The sequence below is a fragment of the Erinaceus europaeus genome, chromosome 3 (genome assembly GCF_950295315.1).
Source record: "Erinaceus europaeus chromosome 3, mEriEur2.1, whole genome shotgun sequence".
Taxonomy (NCBI): Eukaryota; Metazoa; Chordata; class Mammalia; order Eulipotyphla; family Erinaceidae; genus Erinaceus; species Erinaceus europaeus.
In genome coordinates this window covers 42309723-42332217 of record NC_080164.1, presented here as the reverse complement: position 1 = coordinate 42332217, position 22495 = coordinate 42309723, and the positions used below count along the sequence as shown (strand labels likewise).

Here is a 22495-nt window from a genome sequence, read left to right as displayed (position 1 = left end):
ATTATACATGGCATTATACATGGCTGTGTACTGAATTGCAGCCCCCTCCATGTTGAAACTTGAAGCCCTAGTGTCCTGACTTGTTTTGGCAATAAGGTTTGTTTGTTTTTGTTATCACTTGGACTTCACTACTTTGGGATGACTTTTTTCAGATACAAGAAGGAATAAAGAGACAGACAGACAGAGAGAGAGGAAGAGGGAGAAGGAGAAGGAGAAGGAGAAGGAGAGGGGAAGGGAGAGAGAGACCACATCATTAAAGCTTTCTTTGCTGCTGGGGGGGGGGTGGATTTGAACCTGCATCTCCAGAATGGCAAAGCAGGAACACTATCCAGGTACACTATTTTGCCAGCCTGGAAATAAAGTTATTTTAAAAAGGCAATAAAGTTAAAAATGAGGTGGTTAGGGTGAATCCCAATTTATTCTGACTTGTGTCCTAAAAAGACAAACAAGAAGAGACAACAGAGGTTCCATGCTGCTACAGTGAACAGACTAAGATAAAGGGAACTATATGCAAGTCTAGAAGAGAAGACCCAAGAGAAACCAAACTAGTTGACATCCTGATCTTGAACTTCCCTCCCTTTCTCCCTTCCTCCTTTCCTTCTTCCTGCTACCAGGGTTACCTTTTAGGCTTAGTCCTGTACAACTCTACTTCCCCTTGTGACAATTCGTTTTTCTTTTCTCTAGACAGAGGGAGCTAGAGAATAAGAGAAGGAGACATTGTAGCAACCCCCATACTCTCCCAGGCCCCTAACCCCACCCCTGCAGGTGCTCCTTTGTGGTGGCCCCAAGCTTGAATCAGGATCCTTGCACATGATAATTTGTGTGCTTTACTGGGTAAGACACCTGCCAGCCTCAATTTTGGATTTTTAACCTCCAAAACTGTAAAAAAGTAAATGAATAATTTACCCAGTTTTTGTCATTTTGTTATAGCTACCCTGACATATCAATATTTATATGTTTTTCTGAGCCATTTGAAACTTGTGGATACGATGCTTCTTTATCTCTGAAAGCAAGTACATTCTTTTACAATATGATTCACTAAATTAGGAAATGAGCTGATCTATAGATTGTATTAATGTTTTGCCAATTGTATTACATTAGCTTTTATAGTCAGACAGAGAAAGAGGGAAGAAATAGGAGGAACAGAGAAAGATAAAGAAAAAAAGTTTGTTCCAGAACTTCCTTGAATCAAGACTATTTCCTCATTCATTCTCTCATGACATTGATATAATCAAAAGATATCAGTCTTGTAGATTGTGTTGATAGTTTGGCTTTGTTTGCTATTTTAGCACGATTAGATTAATAACTACTAGATTAAGAATTATGGTTAGGAATATTACCTTTTCCTGGATTGATTTCACATTCTAGGTTTATGATCTCAGATTTAATTTTTACTATGACTTTGCCAAATGATTATTTTCGAACTCAATCTTTCCTCTACGTTTATTAGTTGGTAATTTTTCTTCTCGTCTCTTTATCCTCCCTTGACAGTACCTCGCACACTGTAGTCAATCTAGTATTTGTTCTTAATGAATGAACTGACTTCGATCACGTTGGTGGGGTTAGGGTAACACCAGCTGCTTCTGGCAGGGGGCTTGCCTTCTCCAGCCAATCACCGAGTGCTACTGTGGCTTCCGAGTCTATCAGGGCATCGCTCGTCAGCTCCAATCAAAAAGCAGGGCAGCACAGGACTTCGTTTACGTTTAATGACGACAACCAATTGGCTCTTCCAGCTCCAGTAGGTCCAACAGACTGTAAGTGGAGGGCGTCAGGGGCCAATGTGTGCTAGCGGGAGGCGGGGCCTGCCACGCGGCTGCTGTACTAGCGCGCGACCCGCGCGCGCGCTTCTTTCCCGGTACCGGCACTGGCGCTGCCGCTGTCGCTGGCTCTGGCCATGGCTGCTGCTCCTCTGTTATCCAGGTTGGCCACTCGGCTGCTCTGGCCCGCGCAGAACTGCCGCCTCCCTCATCAACCCTTCCACCTCTCGGCATTTCGGTAAGCGAGTTGAGGAAGTGGGTCTCCACGAAAATCTCAGGGGTGGTGGTGGTGGTGGTGTTGGTGTTTCCTAGCTAGGGTTGGCGGGACTCCCGAGGGGTGCAGATGGATGTTCTTCCTGAGCATCCGCGCGTCCTGGGCAGTAGTAGTTACCGAGAGAGGAGAGGTGTCTCGGGGCGACGTGGCTGCTGAGCAGTGCCACAGCCTGGGACCTGGACGCTCCTCTTTCGGCGGGGTGGTCTGGAGCCAGGCACTTCCCAGCCTTTTGGCGGGTCGGGGTCGCTGGTGCGCAGCCGAGACGCAGACCGGCTCTGAGGCACCCCGGTAGTAGGTATGAGAAGATGCAATTTAGCTTAGTGACCAGTATCTACGGACAGCTCTTGGTCCGAGATGCCGAGCTGTTCTGGGGAATCAGGATGCTTTCAGGCGAGCTGGGGAGAGAATTCCTTCTGCGGACCCTAGCGGCGCAGGGGATTGGTGCAGTCTGATGAAATCCCCGAGTCGGCTTGCTCGCTGGGTACCCACATTTCCCTCCTCCTCTTGGAGGTGGGTGTGGTTGGTGCTGCTCTTTTAGCAACCTCTTTCGCTCCCAAGAGAACAAACGTGTTATGGTCATCAAGGCTTTCACTGCAACCCATCCCGAACTGGACAGTACTAGACTGAGTAAACTGAGATGACCTATGGAAACCTCTTTGGGTTTTCATGATCTTTCTGGAACTCAAATTTTCTAAACCGAAGATGAAGAAGGTGTGTGTGTGTGTGTGTGTGAGTGTGTGATTTCTCTACCTAAATCCTGGCAAATCTTTAGAGCCTAAAGTCAGAGACATAAATCTATTAGCTGTCCTTTTAGGGTGTGAGATATCAGACGGTAAAAACCAGTTCTTTGCTTAATGGGACTCTCACATACCTGCCAAGAGGTAGAACACCAGTGTAATATCCATGCAGTATAAAAGTAACTACTAGAGAGATGTCCAAGATGCTTTGAAGAACAGAACTCTTATTCTTTTATTAGTGCATTCTTGAAAGACTCAGAAGACTTTCAAGGCTTTCTTTGGTCTCATTCTGACCCAACCCTATCTTGCATCACTGACCGCACTTCACCAATCTTTCCCCTTCCTGAATTTTGACCACATGTGCCTGAGGCTGTCATGACTGAAACATTATTTATGAAGATCCTCTAGCATTTTATTTAAAAAAATGAGACAAGTTTGCACACACTCTACAGTAACATTCTCTCCTTTCACTTTTCTTTTTTTTTCTCTCTTTTTAAAAAATATTTATTTATGGGAGTCGGGCGGTAATGCAGTGGGTTAAGGGCACGTGGCGCGAAGTGCAAGGACCGGCTTAAGGATCCCGGTTCGAGCCCCCGGCTCCCCACCTGCAGGGGCATCACTTCACAGGCGGTGAAGTAGGTCTGCAGGTTTCTTATCTTTCTCTCCCCCTCTCTGTCTTCTCCTCCTCTCTCCATTTCTCTCTGTCCTATCCAACAATGACGACATCGATAACAACAACAATAAAAGAAAAAGGGCAGCAACAGGGAAAAGACGCCGGTCCTTGAGCTTTGCACCACATGCGCTTAGCCCATCGTGCTACCGCCGGACTCCCAACTTCTTTTTCTAAATGGACAAGAAGTCTTCTATATCTCTGAAGGAATTAGGTGCATTTGCAGTTCCTAGTATTGCCATGATCACTGCTGACTAGTAAGTGTATTACAGTATTACTGTTATTATTAAATTATGAGTCTTCATGTATTCTTTTTGGGGGTGCATGAAGGCTTTCAGGCGATAATATTCATGGTTAGAGAGATTAGTACAGTAACCTAGGAGAGGGGAGTGTAAGCGGAAAATGAAGGCAGAAGTGTGGAGTTTGAATTTTATGTGTACTGTCCTCAGTTTCCTCTCATATATATGACATGATTATAACTGGTAACTGTAAAATGTCTAGTGTTTAGTAAGTTCATTCATTACCGGTTCCATTAATTGGTAGAAAGCTAAACTTCTCCCAAAGTAACTTAATCATTAATTGTGAAATATACCTGATATTATTTTTAAAAAATGAGACAAGTTTGCTCACTCCAGTAACATTCTCTCCTTTCATTTCTTTTTCTAAATGGACAAGAATCATTAATCATTAATTGTGAAATATACCTAATATTATTTTTTAATGGAAAATTAGAGAACTGTAAGTTATTGAATTAGGAGAAAAATGAAGATGCTAGTGGTGTGGATTTGTCTTGAATTATATTTAATTTTTATATGTTTATTTAATATGACAGGACAGAAAGAAACTGAGGAAGGGATTGAGAGGAAGGGAGAGGCACCTGCATCGCTGCTTCACCATTTGTGACGCTTTGCCCCATTTAAGCAGGTATATCACTGCTCAGCCCCAGTTTTTGTTTTTGTTTTTGCCTCCAGGGTTATCCCTGGGATTAGTGCCTGAACTACGAATCTACTGCTCCTGAAGGCAATTTTTTTTTCCTTTTTTTTTTCCCCGCCTCCAGGGATCCTTAGTGCTTGTGCCACTGCTCGTAGAGGCTATTTTTTTCCATTTTGTTGCACTTGTTGTTTTATCATTGTTGTGGTTATTATTGTTGTTGTTATTGTTGTTGAATAGGATAGAGAAAAATGGAGGGAGGAGGGGAAGACAGGGGGAGAGAAAGATAGACACCTGCAGACCTGCTTCACTGACTGTGAATATGGGATGATCTCACTTATGGACAGAAGTTGAGAAATAAGAATAGAAGGGAGAAACACAAAATAGAAGTTGGGTTTGGTGTATTGCACCAAAGTAAAAGATTCTGGGGGTGGGGATGGGGGCTTTCAGGTCCTGGTGCATGATGGTGGAGGAGGACCTAGACTGGGGGTGAGAGTGTTTTGTAGAAAACGGAGAAATTTACACATGTACCAGTAACTGTATCTACTGTAAACCATTAATTTCCCCCAATTTAAAAAATTCCCTGTTAAGTATGGATTGACCTGTGATCGACCTGTTGACTCTCATGTTCAGCGGGGAAGCAATTACAGAAGCCAGACCACCTTCCACCTTCCATCTTCCACCTTCCACCTTCCACCTTCCACCTTCCACCTTCTTCCACCTTCCGCATCTCACAATGACCTTGGGTCCATACTCCCAGAGGGTTAAAGAATAGGAAAGCTATAAGGGGAGGGGATGGGATACAGAGTTTTGGTGGTGGGAATTGTGTGGAGTTGTAACCCTTATTTGCCCTTTGGCAAGAGAAACGATAGGAGTCAAAAGGGATGATTTCACTGACAAGACTGACAGGATTGGCGAGCTGTGGAGCTGTGGAGGAGGGCTAGAACACAGTTATATTATGAAACATAATCATTGCATTATAGCTTTGTTTTTGGTTATTGTTACTATTTGGCAGGCTTTTTTTTTTTTTTTTGCACAAATTGACTCAACATCCAGAATTTGCCATTGGGACTTAGAGTACTGGGTTCTCCTAGAACCCTGTGTTTTATACGTTAGCTTATCATTTCAGCTCAAATGTACTAAGTTTATTGCTATTCAAAAGGGAGTTTTTTTTTTTTTTTTGCCTCCAGTGTTATCACTGGAGCCTCAGTGCCTACACTACAAATCCACTGCTTCCGGAGGTGACTTTTCCCAGAAATTAATTTTTTAATATGAATACCTAGGGTTAGGGAGACGGTATAGTGGTTATGCAGAAAGTCTTTCTTGTCTGAAGCTCCTATGACCCTAGTTGCTATTGATGTTGCTGCTGGGTAGGACAGAAAGAAATCTAGAGAGGAGGGGAGATAGAGAAGGGGAGAGCAAGAGAGACACCTCTAGACCTGCATCACCGCTTGTTAGGTGACTCTCCTGCAGGTGGGGAGCCAGGGGCTCGAACCAAGATCCTTAAGCCAACACTTACGTTTTGTGCCACATGCGCTTAACCCGCTTAGCCTGACTCCCAGTTTATGTTTTGAGGGTAGGCGTGCCAGGAATTCAACCCAGGGCCTCATACATAGGAAATACTTTACCACTGAGCTCCAGTCCCAGCCCTTTGTATTATTTTATATATATATATAAAATATATATATTATATATATATATATATATTATATATATATATATATATTTTATATATATATATAAAATATATATATATATATATATATATATATATATTTTTTTTTTTAAGGCAGGGTGTGTGTTTGTGTATGAAGAAGGGAGGGTGCTAGGGTATTAATCCAGGGCCTCAAATATGGGAAATATTCATTCTACCACTTAACTATATCCCCAGCCTTTTTTTTTCTTTTTTCTTTTCTTTTGCCTCCAGGTTATCGCTGGGGCTTGGTGACTGCACTACAAATCCACTGCTTCTGAAGGCCATTTTCCCCATTTTTGTTGTCCTTGTTGCTACTGTTGTTGTTATTGTTGGATAGCATAGAGGAGGGGAAGCAGAGAGGGGGAAAGATAGACACCTGCAGACCTGCAGCACTGTCTGTGAAGCGACTCCCCTGAAGGTGGGGAGTTGGGGGCTCGAACTGGGATCCTTATGCCAGTCCTTGCAGTATCCCCAGCCTTTTATGTTTCATTCAATATAAATGATTGTCCCAAGCCTTTTAAAGTTATTTTATTATTACTTAAACACATATGAAAATATATAATTGACTAAAAGATTTCATTAATTGGGCAGCATTTTATCTAGCAAGTAGAATGGTGCCGCAAAAAGTTACTCAAAATGGAATTATTTTATAGTCAGAAAGAGGATGGGATAAAGTCATTAGCAAAAGAGAAAAAAATATTACTATGGTCAAAACCACCTTTGGGGAAGGCAGAATGTTGGGTAGGTTGTCTGTAGAGCACTTTGATAACTTGGCAGGTTAGTCTACATTTCTACTTTTGGGAGACTGAAACTTCAGATTAGTTAATAAAGGTCAGTGGACCCACACCAGTGACTTTTAAGTTGGACAGTAACTTTAAAAAAAAATTTTTTTTAGCAGTCCTTTTCCTTTTTTTTTTTAAATTTTTTTTTATTATTTATTTATTCCCTTTTGTTGCCCTTGCTGTTTTATTGTTGTAGTCACCATGGATGTCATTGTTGTTGGATACGACAGAGAGAAAATAGAGGAGGGGAAGACAGAGGGGGAGAGAAAGATAGACACCTGCAGACCTGCTTCACTGCTTGTGATGCGACTCCCCTGCAGGTGGGGAGCTGGGGGCTTGAACCGGGATCCTTACAATGGTCGTTGCGCTTTGTGCCACCTGCGCTTAACCTGCTGCGCTACAGCCCAACTCCCAACCTTTTCCTTTTTGATCAGACTATAAGCCCAAGAGATTTGATCAAAATTAAAGACATCACTGTCACTTCTTACCACTTGATTTCAATTTTTTTTCTTTCTTTCTTCCTTTCTTTTTTTTAATATTTTGTTTATTAATGAGAAAGGAGGAGAGGGAAAGAACCAGATATCACCTTGGTACATGTGCTGCTGGGGCTTGAACTCAGGACCTCATGCTTGAGAGTTCAGTGCTTTATCCACTGAGCTATCTCCCAGACAACGATTTCAATATTCAGTGATCCTTGTTTTGTGTGGTAGTCACAGGTCTTTTAGATCACCAAATCCCCTTTTAAGGAGTCTTCCAGTTTATAGTATTCTCTGGTTGGGAGTACATTTTTACTTGGGGTAGGTATTCTGGTACTAATATAGATCAAGAATGTTGATGGATATTTTTATCATCTAACACTTTTTATTTATAAAAGGAGACAATTGACAAAACCATAGGATAAGAGGGGTACAACTCCACACAATATCCACCACCAGAACTCCATATCTCATCCCCCTCCCCATGGCTTTCCTATTCTTTAACCCTCTGGGAGTATGAACACCCCCCCACTCCCCCCAACCCCCGCTGAACATGGGTGTTGACAGGTCCATCCATACTCCCAGCCTGCCTCTCTCTTTCCCTACTAGGGTGGGGCTCTGGGAAAGTGGAGCTCCAGGATATATTGATGGTGTTATCCAACAACAATAACATCAGTAACAACAGTAATAATAACCACATCATGATAAAACAACAAGGGCAACAAAAGGGAAAAAATAGCCTCAAGGAACAGTGGATTGTGTGGTTTAGTCACTGAGCCCCAGCAATAATCCTAGAGTTAAAAAAAAGAAAAGAAGAAAACTACATGGGGGTAGATAGCATAATGGTTATGTAAAGAGAGACTTATGCCTGAGGCTCAAAAGTCCTAGGTTCAGTTCCTTGCACCCCTATAAGCCAGAGCTGAACAGTGTTCTGGTTTAAAAAAAGAAAAAAAGAACACCAGGTTGCAGATGCTACCATGATGTCAACCTGACTCCCCTGGACAGATGATCTCACCACTGTTCCCTGGACACCCATCTCCTGAGCCCTGCCCCACTAGGGAAAGATAGAAACAGGCTGGGAGTATGGATCGACCTGCCAATGCCGATGTCCAGCAGAGAAGGAATTACAGTAGCTAGACCTTCTACCTTCTGCACCCCATAATGATCCTGGGAAGATACTCCCAGAGGGATAAAGAATAGGAACGCTTCCAGTGGAGACTCCAGGATGGGATATGGAAGTTTCATAATGGGAAATGTGTGGAATTGTACCCTTCTTATCCTCTGGTTTTGTTGATATTTTCTATTTTTTATTTTATGAATAAATTAAATAAGTAAAGGAATAAAAGAAAAGAAAAATAAGAAAGCCATGAGCCAGCAAATACAGCTCATCTGGACAGTGCACTTGTTTAATGGGTACAATCCCATTACACTGGAGGATGCTTGGATGTTGTGCTTTCCTTCTCTCTGTGGAAAAAAGTTAGCCTGGGCCTTGAATGGTGAAGTCCCAGTGATGACAATATACAAATATATGAATAAAAGAAAAGGAAGCTTCTCATATTGGAAGAGGAATAGTTCCATAACCAAGGGATAAGGGAAGAGAGGGCTATTTCGAGGTCTAAATATAGTGGAACTGAAGATTCTACGGGATCTTGAACTTTTTTTTTTTTTATTTATTTTATTTATTCCCTTTTGTTGCCCTTGTTGTTTTATTGTTGTAGTTATTATTGTTGTCATTGTTGGATAGGACAGAGAGAAATGGAGAGAGGAGGGGAAGACACAGAGGAGGAGAGAAAGATAGACACCTGCAGACCTGCTTCACCGCCTGTGAAGCGACTCCCCTGCAGGTGGGGAGCCGGGGTTCGAACCGGGATCCTTATGCCGGTCCTTGTGCTTTGCGCCACCTGCGCTTAACCCGCTGGCTACAGCCCGACTCCCGGTCTTGAACTTTTTTATTGCCTCAACCCTTAACAGTAGTTTTCTTATTCCATCCTCTCATCTACCATGAATGTGATTACTATTTGTCTGTTTCAGTTTCTTTGTATGTTTTTCTTGTGCTCCTATCAATAAGTCCTCTGTAGCTCTAGTGTTTGAAATGTGGTCTAGTGTGGGAAGAGAGAAACTGTTGTTGGTCAAGTTAATTATCACTGCTCCTGTTGTAATTAAACTTTTGCACAAACCGGTTTGCTGGCCAATGTGAAAATTGTTGTTCTTGGCTTCAGACTTACTCCTGCTCTGTCATCTGTATATGGGCAGTGGGGCCTTGTGGTAGGAACACACTGTCACTATGAGATGAAATCTCTAGTCTCCCTCCTAACTCCTATTACCAGTGAAAGTCTATTCCCTGGGGTGGTTGTGGGGACTGGGCAACTGAGGTTTGATCATCCCCATATATTGTTTATTGGGTTAATTGCACAGCAAGTTACATTTTTAAAAGCTTGGTGGAAATTAAGAACTAATTGGATGAATGGAAAATGATCTGAAAGCTGACTTTTTTTTTTTTTTTAAAGATTTTATTTATTTATGAGAAAGATAGGAGGAGAGAGAAAGAACCAGACATCACTCTGGCACATGTGCTGCCGGGGATCGAACTCGGGAACTTCATGCTTGAGAGTCCAAAGTTTTATCACTGCGCCACCTCCCAGACCACATGACTGGATATTATCAGCACATGTCAATTTGTCGGTGGTCAAGAGCGATTGATGTGGCAGAAGATATAGGCAGATATGAATATGAGACTTAACTGCCAATTGCTGTCAGTTATTTAAATTCCGAGCTTCAGATTAGTGATAATAATTATTTCAATCAACTTTATTCTCCTAAACATATCGCTGAACATAGATTTGCCATCCTGAATCTGTCCTTCAAATTTCAGTCATCCCATAGACTAGGCACTAAGCAACTTTTATCCTAAGTTGAAGTTTTGGTATTTAATAGCACTGTTTAGGGGCTACGTGTTAGCATATCTGGTTGAGTGCACACTTTACTATATGCAAGGATCTGGGTTCAAACTTTTGGTCGAGAGGCTTCATGAGTGGTGAAGCAGTGATGCAGGTCATTTTCTCTCCCTCATCCCCCTCTCAATTGCTCTCTCTGCCTATAAAAAAATAAATAAAGGGAGTCGGACGGTAGCGCGGCGGGTTAAGCTCAGGTGGCTCAAAGCTCAAGGACTTAGGGATCATGGTTTGAGCCCCTGGCTCCTCACCTGCAGGGGAGTCGCCTCACAAGTGGTGAAGCAGGTCTGCAGGTGTCTGTCTTTCTCTTCCCTCTCTGTCTTCCCCTCCTCTCTCCATTTCTCTTTGTCCTATCCAACAACGACGACATCAATAACAACACCAATAGTAACTACAACAATAAAACAAGGGCAACAAAAGGGAATAAATATTAAAAATACTAAAAAAAAACACCTAAAAAACAAGAATGTTAAAAGATAACACCATTCAATAGTCTGATCTTTACTTTCCACAAAAATTCAAGCTATTTGACTTTGTGACTGTTGTATTCTACAGAAATGAAGCTGTTATCATTTCTGGAAGGAAACTTGCCCAGCAGATCAAGCAGGAAGTGGGGCAGGAGGTGGAGCAGTGGGTGGCATTGGGCAACAAACGGCCTCACCTCAGCGTGGTTCTGGTTGGTGAGAATCCTGCAAGTCATTCCTATGTCCTCAATAAAACGAGAGCAGCTGCAGATGTAGGTATGTATCACTCTCAGACTCTATTATTAAATTGCAACTTCTTGAGGCAAACTAATAATAATTAATTATTACTAGTAACTAATTACTAATAATAATTACTATTAATAATAGTAATTTTATTATCCCTTTTTCTTGGGGAAAAGCCAAGCAGAGGAGCTAGTATAATTGAACTCTATCTAAAACTTTGATATAAAGATGGATTATTCTGAATACTTACAACAGTGAAAATATGGTAAATATACGTTGCCTTCTGTGCTAACTTCTGTTAGTCTTAACATTTGATAGTAACTTCAAACTCTACTTTTCTTAAGCAATGATGACAGTCAATGCTGAGATTTTTTTTTTTTTTTAATTACCAGAGCACTGCTCAACTCTGGCTTATGGTGGTGCAGGGGATTGAACCTGGGACTTTGGAGCCTCAGGCATCAGAGTCAGTTTGCATAACCATTATGCTATCTACCCCTGCCCAATGCTGAGATTTTTGAGCATTTGTAATTTAAGGCTAAATGTTAGGGAGATGGATGACTAAAGAGACCTCAGTAATGTGGCCTAGATGTCACATTGTCATAGATGTGAAGAAAATGACTCTGACTTCTGGAAAGTAAATCTTGATTTCTTCACCAAGTATTCATTTCCAAAGCCAGTTAAATCATTAAGGTTAGAAGTTACAGGGGTTTCAGCTGCAGAATAATTGGGTCTGGGTGGTGAGAAGCTTATGTTCTTGCTCCATGTGATAGGAAACCAGAGTTAAATGGATTCATCAGAGTTTGCTCATTCACCTTAGGTCAGTGACCTTTCTTTCTGAAGATCTATGTAGCTGGCCATTGTTGCTGGACTGAGTCCTTAGTATACTTTTTTTTTTAAATTTTTTAAATTTAGTTTTTATTGTTACTGTAGTTGTTGTTGATGTCATTGTTGTTAGATAGGACAGAGAGAAATGGAGAGAGGAGGGGAAGACAGAGGGGGAGAGAAAGACAGACACCTGCAGACCTGCTTCACTACCTGTGAAGCGACTCCCCTGCAGGTGGGGATTTGGGGGCTCCAACCGGGATCCTTATCCCGGTCCTTGCGCTTTGTGCCCCGTGCACTTAACCCGCTGAGCTACTGCCCAACTCCCTTTTTTTTTTTTAATCACAGGATTAATATCTTCTGCCCTTTTCCGTTGAAAACCCATTAGAATATTTAGAAAATAGTAAGTCACAACTCACTAAAATTAGGAAGTAGCATAGTCCAGTGGAAAGAACACAAACAATGAAACTGGAAAGATTGGCTTCAGCACTACTGGCTTGTGTTTCAACTTTGCTAAGCCTTGGTGTCCTCTCCTATCTAAAGAAAGGTTGGTGAAGGTTGCATAGCCCAATATATACAAAGAGCAAAGGGACTGGGGGAAGATAGCACAACAGTAATGCAAAAGACTTTCATGTTTGAGGCTCTGCGGTCCCAGGTCCAATCCCTAACATCAGTATAAGCCAGAGCTGAGCAGCAGTCTCATCTCTGTCTCTCTCATTAAGATAAATAAACAAAATATTTTCAAAAATCCATAAGGAACAGAGTCAAGCTAGCATACGTGTGTGTGTGTGTGTGTGTGTGTGTGTGTGTTTTGTGTGAGTATATATAATTTTTTAAAAAGTAGAGTCCTGCTCAACTCTTAATTTATGGTGATACTGAGTTTGAACCTGGGAACTTGGTATCTTAGTCATCAAAGTCATTTGTGTAAGTAGTATGCTATCTTCCCAGCTCTCTAGTGTATATGTATATTCTGAAGTTACTTTTTTAGGTTTCTCCCTAAGCATGAAGCTTCTCAGCTAATAAATATAGTAGACTATGCCAGGCAACATAACATTGCTCAGCAAATGCCTTCATATTTTTTAACCATACAATTTTCTTACAGGTATTAACAGTGAGACAATTGTGAAACCAGCTTCAATTTCAGAGGAGGAGCTGTTGAATTTAATTAATAAACTGAATAACGATGATAATGTAGATGGCCTTCTTGTTCAGTTACCTCTTCCAGGTGAGTTTGACTCCACTATCTAAAATGATTCTGGGACCAGGTGGTGACGCACTTGACTGAGTGTACACACATTAGCATGCACAAGGGTCTGGGTTCAAGCCCTGGATCCCCCTGCAAGGGAATGGGGCTTCATGAACCATGCAGCAGTGCTGCAGGTATCCCTCTTTGCCTCTCCTTCTCCTTTCAGTTTCTCTCTGTCTTATCCCACCTCCCCCCAAAAAAAGGAAAAAGAAAAGAAAAAAAATTGGCCATTGTGATTGGCGGATTCGTCATGTATGCACTGAACTTCAGTGATAACCTTGGTAGCAACAGGAGTCAATAAATAAAATGATTTCTGAAGCGTGACCCGATTTGGTTATTAGACATCTTGTGTGGATTGACTTAAAGGGAAGGAAAACTCAAGAGAGTGAATATTTCATTTGATACAGAGTACATCTACTCAGCATGCCAATTACTTGCTCATTCAGTATTGAGATCTTGATACAGAAGACCATAGGGAAATGCAGCCCAAGAAGCTTTGACGTTGGTATTTGGCTTTGCTTCCGTGTTACTTCTGCATTGATGTAGAAGTAAGTTACACAGGCAAGTCATAGAAGGGTATGTAAGGTTTTTGTGACAAACACATGGACTGGAGTCAAGTGGTGCTAACAACAGTGATTTAAGGCTTTTGCCCTCACTTCTTTTTCAGAGCACATTGACGAGAGAAAGATCTGCAATGCTGTTTCTCCAGACAAGGATGTTGATGGCTTTCATGTGATTAATGTAGGGCGGATGTGTTTGGACCAGTATTCTATGTTACCAGCTACCCCATGGGGAGTATGGGAAATAATTAAACGAACTGGTAGGTACATTTCATAATTCTTTTTTTTTTTTTAATTTTTAAAATTATCTTTATTGATTGGATAGAGATAGCCAGAAATCGAGAGGGAAGGGGTTGATAGAGAGGGTGAGAGACAGAGAGACACCTGCAGCCTTGCTTCACCACTTGTGAAGCTTTCCTCCTGCAGGTGGGGGCTCGGGGCTTGAACCTGGGTCCTTGTGCACTGTAACATATGCACTCAACCAGGTACGCCACCACCTGGCCCCCCATTTCATAATTCTGTGTCTGTTAGTTTTATAAAAGTGCTAACTGCACAGCTTGGGAGGTGGTACAGTGGTAAAAGTGCTGGATTTAAAAACATGAGGTCTTAAGCTTGATTCCAGCTATCACATATTCCAGAGTGATTCTTTGGTTTTCTCTCTCTCCATTCTTAATTAATAAATATATATTTGTAAATAGTGGTGGGCCAAAGAGATAGCATCATGTTTATGTAAAAAGACTTTCATGCTTGAGGCTCCAAGGTCCCAGGTTCAGTCCTGGGCACTACCATAAACCAAAGCTGACTAGTGCTCTGGAAAAAAAAAAAAAAAGTACCTGCAAATGGTAAAAACTTCTATAGTAGCAAAGAAGAGGAACTCTTATTCCACTCTCTCTGGTCCTACTCCCCTCAATTATGGCTTTGCTATTGTTTCTGGGTACTATTGCAGTTTAATCCAAAACATCATAGAAGATACTTAAGTTTTAATAGAACTCAGAGTACACATATGTATGATACTTTGTGCCTTACACGCTGTTTTCTTCAATTTCTTTGACTGAGGAGGCAGTAAGTGGAGTGACTTTACTTATTATCAAAACTAGATTTGTGTCCTAGGCCATCTACTTCCCTTTTCCTTTGGCCCCCCCTATACCTTTTTCCAGAGAGTCAGCTAGCAATGCCCATGATGCAAATTCTTGTTTGTTTGTTTTCTTCCCCTCTAGGCATTCCAACCTTAGGGAAGAATGTAGTTGTGGCTGGAAGGTCAAAAAATGTTGGAATGCCCATTGCAATGTTACTACACACAGATGGGGCACATGAACGTCCTGGAGGTAAGGAGACTTTTAGAGGGCAGGGGTAGATAGCATAATGGTTATGCAAACAGACTCTCATGCCTGAGGCTCCAAAGTCCCAGGTTCAGTCCCCTACACTGCCAGAGCTGAGCAGTGCTCTGGTAAAAAAAAAAAAAAGGGAAAAAAAAAAGAAACTTTCAGAAGAGTGTTCTCTTATGTGAAAACTTGCAGATTTGTCCTATGGATATTTATAATTATTATTAAACTTTGCTATTTTTGATGCTATTTGTGGACAGATATTAGGGAATTAATCTTAGTAGAAGACATTATACTCAGTACCATTTGTTTTATATCCCTTTATTAGGAAACTAGTAGTGGACACATGTAGAAGCAAATTTGATTTTTAAGCTTAAGTGTGGTTATAGGCAATGAGAAATTTCCAGTATGGCTTTGATAGAGCTAAGAATCAGTTCTAATTCAAAGCTTGTATCCCATTCTGTGTAATTTAGTAGGACAAAAAAGCTGGACCTTAGCAAATAATTAAATTGATATTTCTGTAATGTATCATTCTATAATTTGAGAGAAAGCCTCATGAACCAGTTATCACATATGATTATGACCAAATGGAAAAACTTTGTCTTTCCATATATTTTCTAGGACTAGATGGTGGCATACACTGCATGTTACCATGCAAGGACTCAGGTTCAAGCCCCAAGCCCTCAATTTCTCTAAACTTCCTCATCTCTCCCAATTTTTCTCTGTCCTATCAAAATAAATATTTAAATAAATAAATAAACAAATGGTTTACTCATCTCTAGCCTCATTAAAAAAAAAAAAACATGCCTTAAGAAAAACCTGGGTAATTCTAGTTCTATTTTGCTTAGAAGAGATAAAATTCTTGCAAAACTCTTACACAGGATAAGGAATAAACTTAATTATATAACTCCTAAGGAACAGAGCAAGGATTAATAGCAAAAGGTTTTAATATGTCAAGTACTCATTTAGAAAAAGTAAATGATAAGATAAAGTAAATGTTATGTGGCTGTTCAGATAGTATGGCTCCTTAACTAGGTCAGTTCTTCAGACATGTTGACTTTCTATATTTTATGACTAGTTGAGGCCTAATTCAACTTTGATTCAGAAGTCAAGACATCAATATTTTAACCCATAGGTGATGCAACTGTTACAATATCTCATCGATATACTCCCAAAGAGCAGCTGAAGAAGCATACAGTTCTTGCAGATATTGTCATCTCTGCTGCAGGTAAGACTATGTGGGAGAGGCTTGTGGACTTCACTATATAAGAGTGAGGTTGGGGGGAGTTGGGCAGTATCGCAGCAGGTAAGCGCATGTGGCGCAGCAGGTAAGGATCCCAGTTCGAGCCTTCCAGCTCCCCATCTGCAAGGGGAGTGGCTTCACAAGTGGTGGGTGAAGCAGGTCTTCAGGAGTCTATCTTTCTCTCCCCCTCTCTGTCTTCCCCTCCTCTCACCATTTCTCTCTGTTCTATCCAACAACCATGACATCAACAACAATAACTACAACAATTAAAAAAAAAAGGGCAACAAAAAAGGAAAAATAAATAAAAAATATTTACAAAAAAAAAGAGTGAGGTTGGGATTCTTAGAATTTGCTTGCTTGAAAACCATTCCAGTCAGTATTCTCCTAGGAATGATACTGGTAACTTGCCTATAAAGATGTGAGTTTGTGGTCAGAATTTCTGGTGTTCTGTTAGAGACTTAATGCGAGAATAGTATTTTAAAAGCCTCAATATTTTTAGTTGCTATAAGCTTACATGGTTCCTTGCTTTAATTGTTTTTATAAAACAGCTAATAAGGGCCAGGGCATGGGCCGTAACATGTGCACAACCCAGGTTTGAGCCCTCCTGCACTATATGGGAGCACAGTGGCATTGGGGAGAAGCTCTTTTGTTGTGGTGTCTTTTTCTTTCTATGAGAAGAATGGGGAGAGAGGGAGTCAGGCGGTAGTGCAGTGGGTTAAGCAAAGGTGGCGCAAAGCACAAGGATCACCGTAAGGGTCCAGGTTCGAACCCCTGGCTCCCCACCTGCAGGGTGTTCTTCACAAGTGGTGAAGCAGGTCTGCAGGTGTCTTTCTCTCCCCCTCTCTGCCTTCTCCTCCTCTCTCCATTTCTCTCTGTCCTATCCAATAACAATGACATCAATAACAACAATAATAACTACAATAAAACAAGGGCAACAAAAGGGAATAAATAAATAAATATTTAAAAAAAAAGAATGGGGACAAAATGTTGGCCTAAAAATGCTAGTTTAGGAGTAGTAAAATCTCGGGGCCAGGTCGTGGCACACCTGGTTGAGTGCACATGTTTCTATGTTCAAGGAGTGGTAAAATCCCATGAAGTGAGGCTAGCTGCAAAAGGAAAAACAAACAAAAAACAATGAAAATTCTTCCAGACTCCTTGGAACAAAAGTAATCCTTCCTCAGCTTCCCCTTTTAATAAATCTTTATTTATGATCCAACAATACCAACCTTGGGTTTTTTTTTTTTTTTTTTTACCAGAGCACTGCTTCGCTCTGGTTTATGGTGGTATAGGGGATTGAACCTCGGACTTTGGAGCCTCAGGCATGAAAGTCTCTTTACATAATAACCATTGTGCTACCTACCCCTGCCCCCAATAAATCTTTATTTATTTATTGGATAGAGACAGCTAGAAATTGAGAGGAAGGGGGAGACAGAGGGAGAGAGAGAGAGACACTGGTAGCACTGCTTCACTACTCATGAAGGTTGCCTCCTGCAGGTGGGGATCAGGGGCTTGAACCCAGGTCCTTTCACATTGCAACCTGTGTTTAACCAGGTGCACCACCACCTGGCCCCTGATCCTTCTTATCTCTCTTCCCAGGCATTCCAAATCTGATCACAGCAGATATGATCAAAGAAGGAGCTACTGTCATTGACGTGGGAATAAATAGAGTTCAGGATCCTGTAACTGGTAAACCCAAGTTAGTTGGAGATGTGGATTTTGAAGGTAAGAATGGCTTTATTTTTTTCTTTATTGAGGGGATTAATGGTTTACAGTCAACAGTAAAATATAGTAGTTTGTACATGTGTAACATTCCTCATTTTTCCACATAACAGTTCAACCCCCTCTAGGTCCTCCTCTGCCATCATGGTTGAAGATCTGAACCCCCCCCCCCCAACCCAGGGTCTTTTATTATTTTTTTTATTGCGGGATTAATGTTTTACAGTTGATAGTAAATGCAGTAGTTGGTACATGCATAACATTTCCCAGTTTTCCACATAACAATACAACCTCCACTAAGTCCTCTGCCATCATGTTCCAGGACCTGAACCCTTCCCCCACACCCACCTCAGAGTCTTTTGCTTTAGTGCAATGCACCAACTCCATTCCAAGTTCTGTTTAGTGTTTTCTCTTCTGATCTTGTTTTCAACTTCTGCTGTGAGTGAGATCATCCCATATTTATCCTCCCATCTCTGACTTAACATGATTCTTTCAAGCTCCAGCCAAGATGAATTGAAGAAGGTGAATTTGTTATTCTTAATAGCTGAGTAGTATTCCATTGTGTATGTATATCACAACTTACTCAGCTACTCATCTGTTTTTTTTTTTCCCTTTTTAAATAAAAGCAGTAAAGGCTACCTTTGGGAGAGTTCACTAAATTTCCCCTTAACTTTACCCTGGTAATACCACATTAACATGCTTTATAAGCATTAAGAGGAATCCAACAAGGGCAACAAAAGGGGATAAATAAATATTTAAAAAAATCATTAAGAGGAATCTTTAAAAAATTAATATATCACTCTAAAATATCATATTTTTGTACATAAAATTATAAAGAGTAGGTATAAACTTTTCAGAGTTGTTTTTTTCCGTGGGATTACTAAATAATGAAAACAACTATGACATTTTGCAAGTATAAATATGTAATGAAGTCATTTTCCTAAACCACTTGAATCTCCTAAAGAGTTTTATAAATTTCTTGTTTTCTTGAGAGGGAAGATCACAGAATGTTAGAGTGGTGAAGCAGTGTTGTAGGTGTCTCTGTCTTTTAAAAATATTTATTTATTTCCTTTTGTTGCCCTTGTTTTATTGTTGTTATTGATGTCGTCGTTGTTGGATAAGACAGAGAGAAATGGAGAGAGGAGGGGAAGACAGAGAGGGAGAGAGAAAGACACCTGAGACCTGCTTCACGACTTGTGAAGCAACTTCAGGTGGAGAGCCGGGGGCTCGAACCGGGATCCTTACACCACATGCGCTTAACCCACTGTGCTACCACCCGACTCCCTCTGTCTCTCTTTACCACTCTCTTCCCTCTCAACTTCTGCTGTCTCTGTTTAATAAATAAATAAAGATAAGAAAAAATAAATAAAGGCCTCCAGGAAAGTGGATTCATAGTGCAGGCACTGAGCCCTAGCGATAACCCTTGAGGCAAAAAGATAAATAAATAAATAAATAAAATAGTTCCAAGCTTAGATAATTTAAGGATTTTTAAAGACTGGGTTAAAAACCCTTATGTCTTACTTCTTTTTAGAAAACTACAGGGCGGGGGAGACAGCATAATGTTCTTCTTCTAGCGTTTGCCAGCATAATGTTTATGCAAACAGATTCATGCCTGAGGCTCCTAAATATCAGTTTCAATCCCCCGCACCACCATAAACCAGAGCTGAGCAGTGTTTTGGTGTTTCTCTCTGTCTCTCTCCCTCTCTCTGCATTTCTCTCAAAAATAAAATAAATAAAATACTAAAAGAAAAAAAGAAAACTATAGTGGCAGGGGAGATAGCTTAATGGTATGAAGAAAGACATATGTCTAAGGCTCCAAAGTCCTAGGTTCAATCCACCTCATCACCATAAGCCAGAGATGAGCAGTGCTCTGGTAAAATAAAATTAAAAAAAAAAAAAGGAAAATATAGAAATAAAAAGAAAGAAAATTACTATGCTTGGTGATTTGAATGAATAATAAGTAATTAAAATAAGTATGCAGAAAACTTATTAAAATGTTGTGGGTAGGTACTGTGTATTATTATTTTAGGTATGCTTCCCAATTAACCTAAGATGTTTGATTTTATTTATTTTTTTACAGAGATTTATGCAAGAGATAGGAGAGAGCACAGAGCATCACTTTGACACATACAATGCTAAGCAGTGAATTTGGGACCTCATGCTAGAGATTGGAGTGCAATGATTTATTCACTGCTCTACCTCCCCAAATGGAGATGGTTCTTTTATTTATTTATTTATTTATTCCCTTTTGTTGCCCTTGTTGTTTTATTTATTGTTGTAGTTATTGTTGTTGTTACTGATGTCAGTAATTGTTGTCGTTGCTGGATAGGACAGAGAGAAATGGAGAGAGGAGGGGAGACAGAGGGGGAGAGAAAAATAGACACCTGCAGACCTGCTTCACTGCCTGTGAAGCGACTCCCTGCAGGTGGGGAGCCGGGGGCTCGAACCGGGATCTTTATGCCAGTCCTTGCGCTTTGCACCCTGTGTGCTTAATCTTCTGCTCTACCGCCCAACTTCCTCCTTATGGTTCTTTTTAAAACTGGTTTAATGTGGGGGTTGAGGGAAATAGCATAATGGCTATGCAAAAGACTTTTGTGTCTGAGGCTCTGAGGTCCCAGGTTCAGTCTCTCAGCACCACCATAAACTGGTGCTGAGCAGTGTTCTGCTCTCTCTCCCCTATTAAAATAAATAAAATATTTTTAAAATGAATTTGCTTAATATGGAAAACTATGCACGATACATTATAGGTTATTTAATTATAGGTTAGTCATGGAACACCTTTGTTTATTATGTATATACTGTTAGTATGTTTATAAGCCTTTAATCATGAATAGTGCAGATGGGATTTTTTAAATGACTTTAAGGCACATGAAAGTGTATGAATAATGAATGACTTTATTCTTGGAATGTTTTTTACATATGCTAAAATACACATTTCCTTTGCTTGTTTTGCTTCTAATGTAGGAGTCAAGAAGAAAGCTGGTTATATCACTCCAGTTCCTGGGGGTGTTGGTCCCATGACAGTGGCGATGCTAATGAAAAATACCATTATTGCTGCAAAAAAAGTGTTGAGGCTTGAAGAGCGGGAAATATTGAAGTCTAAGGAGCTTGGTGTGGCAACTAATTAACTGTACCTTCTGTATCATGAACAGCGCCCCAAGCCAGTTTAAGAAGCAAAACAGGTCTATAGAAATGCAATATTTTTTAATTTATTGTACTGAAATAGTTTAAAATGTTTTGTATTTATTGAAAGCTTAAGCAGGTAGGTGTTTGCACAGAACTCTAGTTCCTCACCAGAGAACACTCCATTATTATACTGGGTTATCTGATGTGGCCATGAGATGCCATTAACCTAGTGATTTAACATGGGGGACACTGTCACATTGACAACAGATGATTAACTTTGTCAAGCTACTTCCGTTATGATTTGCCTTTTCTAGGATTGCACTTCCCAAGTGCTATTCCAGTAAGAGTTGATACTCACTTTAGGTTCCAAACCTTTTTGAGTTCAACTGGCCAAACCAAAGGAAAAATACAAATAGGGAAAGGATAAAAATAAAACAATGATAATGGAGTAGAACACATTCATCCTAAAAAATATATATATAATGATAACAGAAGAAAAACTACATGTTGATAGTATTGTAATATGTCCTTTTTGTGGTTTAGTTATTATGAAAGTACTTTGGGCTATTTTGCTATTCTATGTATCATGGCATTTATGAGGTCTCCTCATTTCAGTTTTGTAGGATTACAGGCTGGTTTTATAAGTTATTCATGTGTATTGTCATATTTGGCTCTCTCTGTTTCTTCAGAGTTCATTGTTAAATTTTTGTACTGTTTGAGGTGTGTATGGTTTCTTTGGTATATCTTGAGATGCATTTTTGAAGAACAAAACTAGGGCTTGTTAATCATTAGGGCAGCTGTGTAAGTATGCAATTTACTTTTCCACCAAAGAATTGTCAGCAGCTGCCTGCTTTTTTCTGATGCACCTGTTGGTTTCCCCTCAATATGATGTTTTTGAGAACCTGAATTAATATTAAACTTAATCAGACTTTCTGGTTAAAGATTTTTTTTATTATTATTGTTTTGCCTTGTTTTTTTAAAATAAATATTTTTGACAACTGTGGAATGACTGTCTGAAATAGTGTGTCTTCTGGTGACAGTCTTAGTTGTGATCTAACCTTAGTTAATTTTCTTTATTGGATATAATAACCTAGATATCCCTATATTTGGAATGCCCTATACTGTGCCTAAAACAATTGGTTTCAATGGCTGTGAAGAAACAGTTCTGGTTGTTTTAATGTTATAGCTCAACAGTCTGTGCCAAGTTAGGAGCTTGGCATATATACAATAAGACTCATTTAATACATATTCATTTGAGTCTGGGCGGTTGGATATATCATTATTATTATTCTCTAAAACAGATAACATAAGAGGAAAGGGAGATTAGTTTTTGGCCACTCTTGGTGGATGGGAAAGTTGGAACATAATGGAATATGCCATGTTTGTTGGACATCCAGATAATGATTAAAGTTGAAAGTTCTAAACAAAGATCTGAGCTTGAGGGAGAGGTTTGAGAAACCCCAGAATATACAGATACTCT

The 22495-nt window shown here is 40.3% G+C and overlaps 1 protein-coding gene across 1 annotated transcript; it reads left to right on the top strand.

The window, feature by feature from the left end:
• Positions 1-1804: 1804 nt before the first annotated feature.
• Positions 1805-22021, top strand: MTHFD2 (methylenetetrahydrofolate dehydrogenase (NADP+ dependent) 2, methenyltetrahydrofolate cyclohydrolase). The gene is made up of 8 exons (XM_007518935.2): positions 1805-1995; positions 10829-11013; positions 12905-13027; positions 13716-13868; positions 14826-14933; positions 16066-16158; positions 17770-17895; positions 20854-22021. Exons 1-8 carry the CDS (start codon positions 1895-1897, stop codon positions 21015-21017), a joined length of 1053 nt encoding a protein of 350 aa, XP_007518997.1. The 5' UTR covers positions 1805-1894; the 3' UTR covers positions 21018-22021.
• The last annotated feature ends 474 nt before the right edge of the window (positions 22022-22495 follow it).

What these genes read in the sequence shown, in the direction of transcription:
- MTHFD2 (XM_007518935.2), top strand. Translation starts at nt 1,895, where the DNA reads ATGGCTGCTGCTCCTCTGTTATCCAGGTTGGCCACTCGGCTGCTCTGG. An exon ending in GAGAGCAGCTGCAGATGTAG is followed by an intron (nt 11,014 to 12,904) that starts GTATGTATCACT and finishes ATTTTCTTACAG; the next exon opens with GTATTAACAGTGAGACAATT. An exon ending in GGAAATAATTAAACGAACTG is followed by an intron (nt 13,869 to 14,825) that starts GTAGGTACATTT and finishes CTTCCCCTCTAG; the next exon opens with GCATTCCAACCTTAGGGAAG.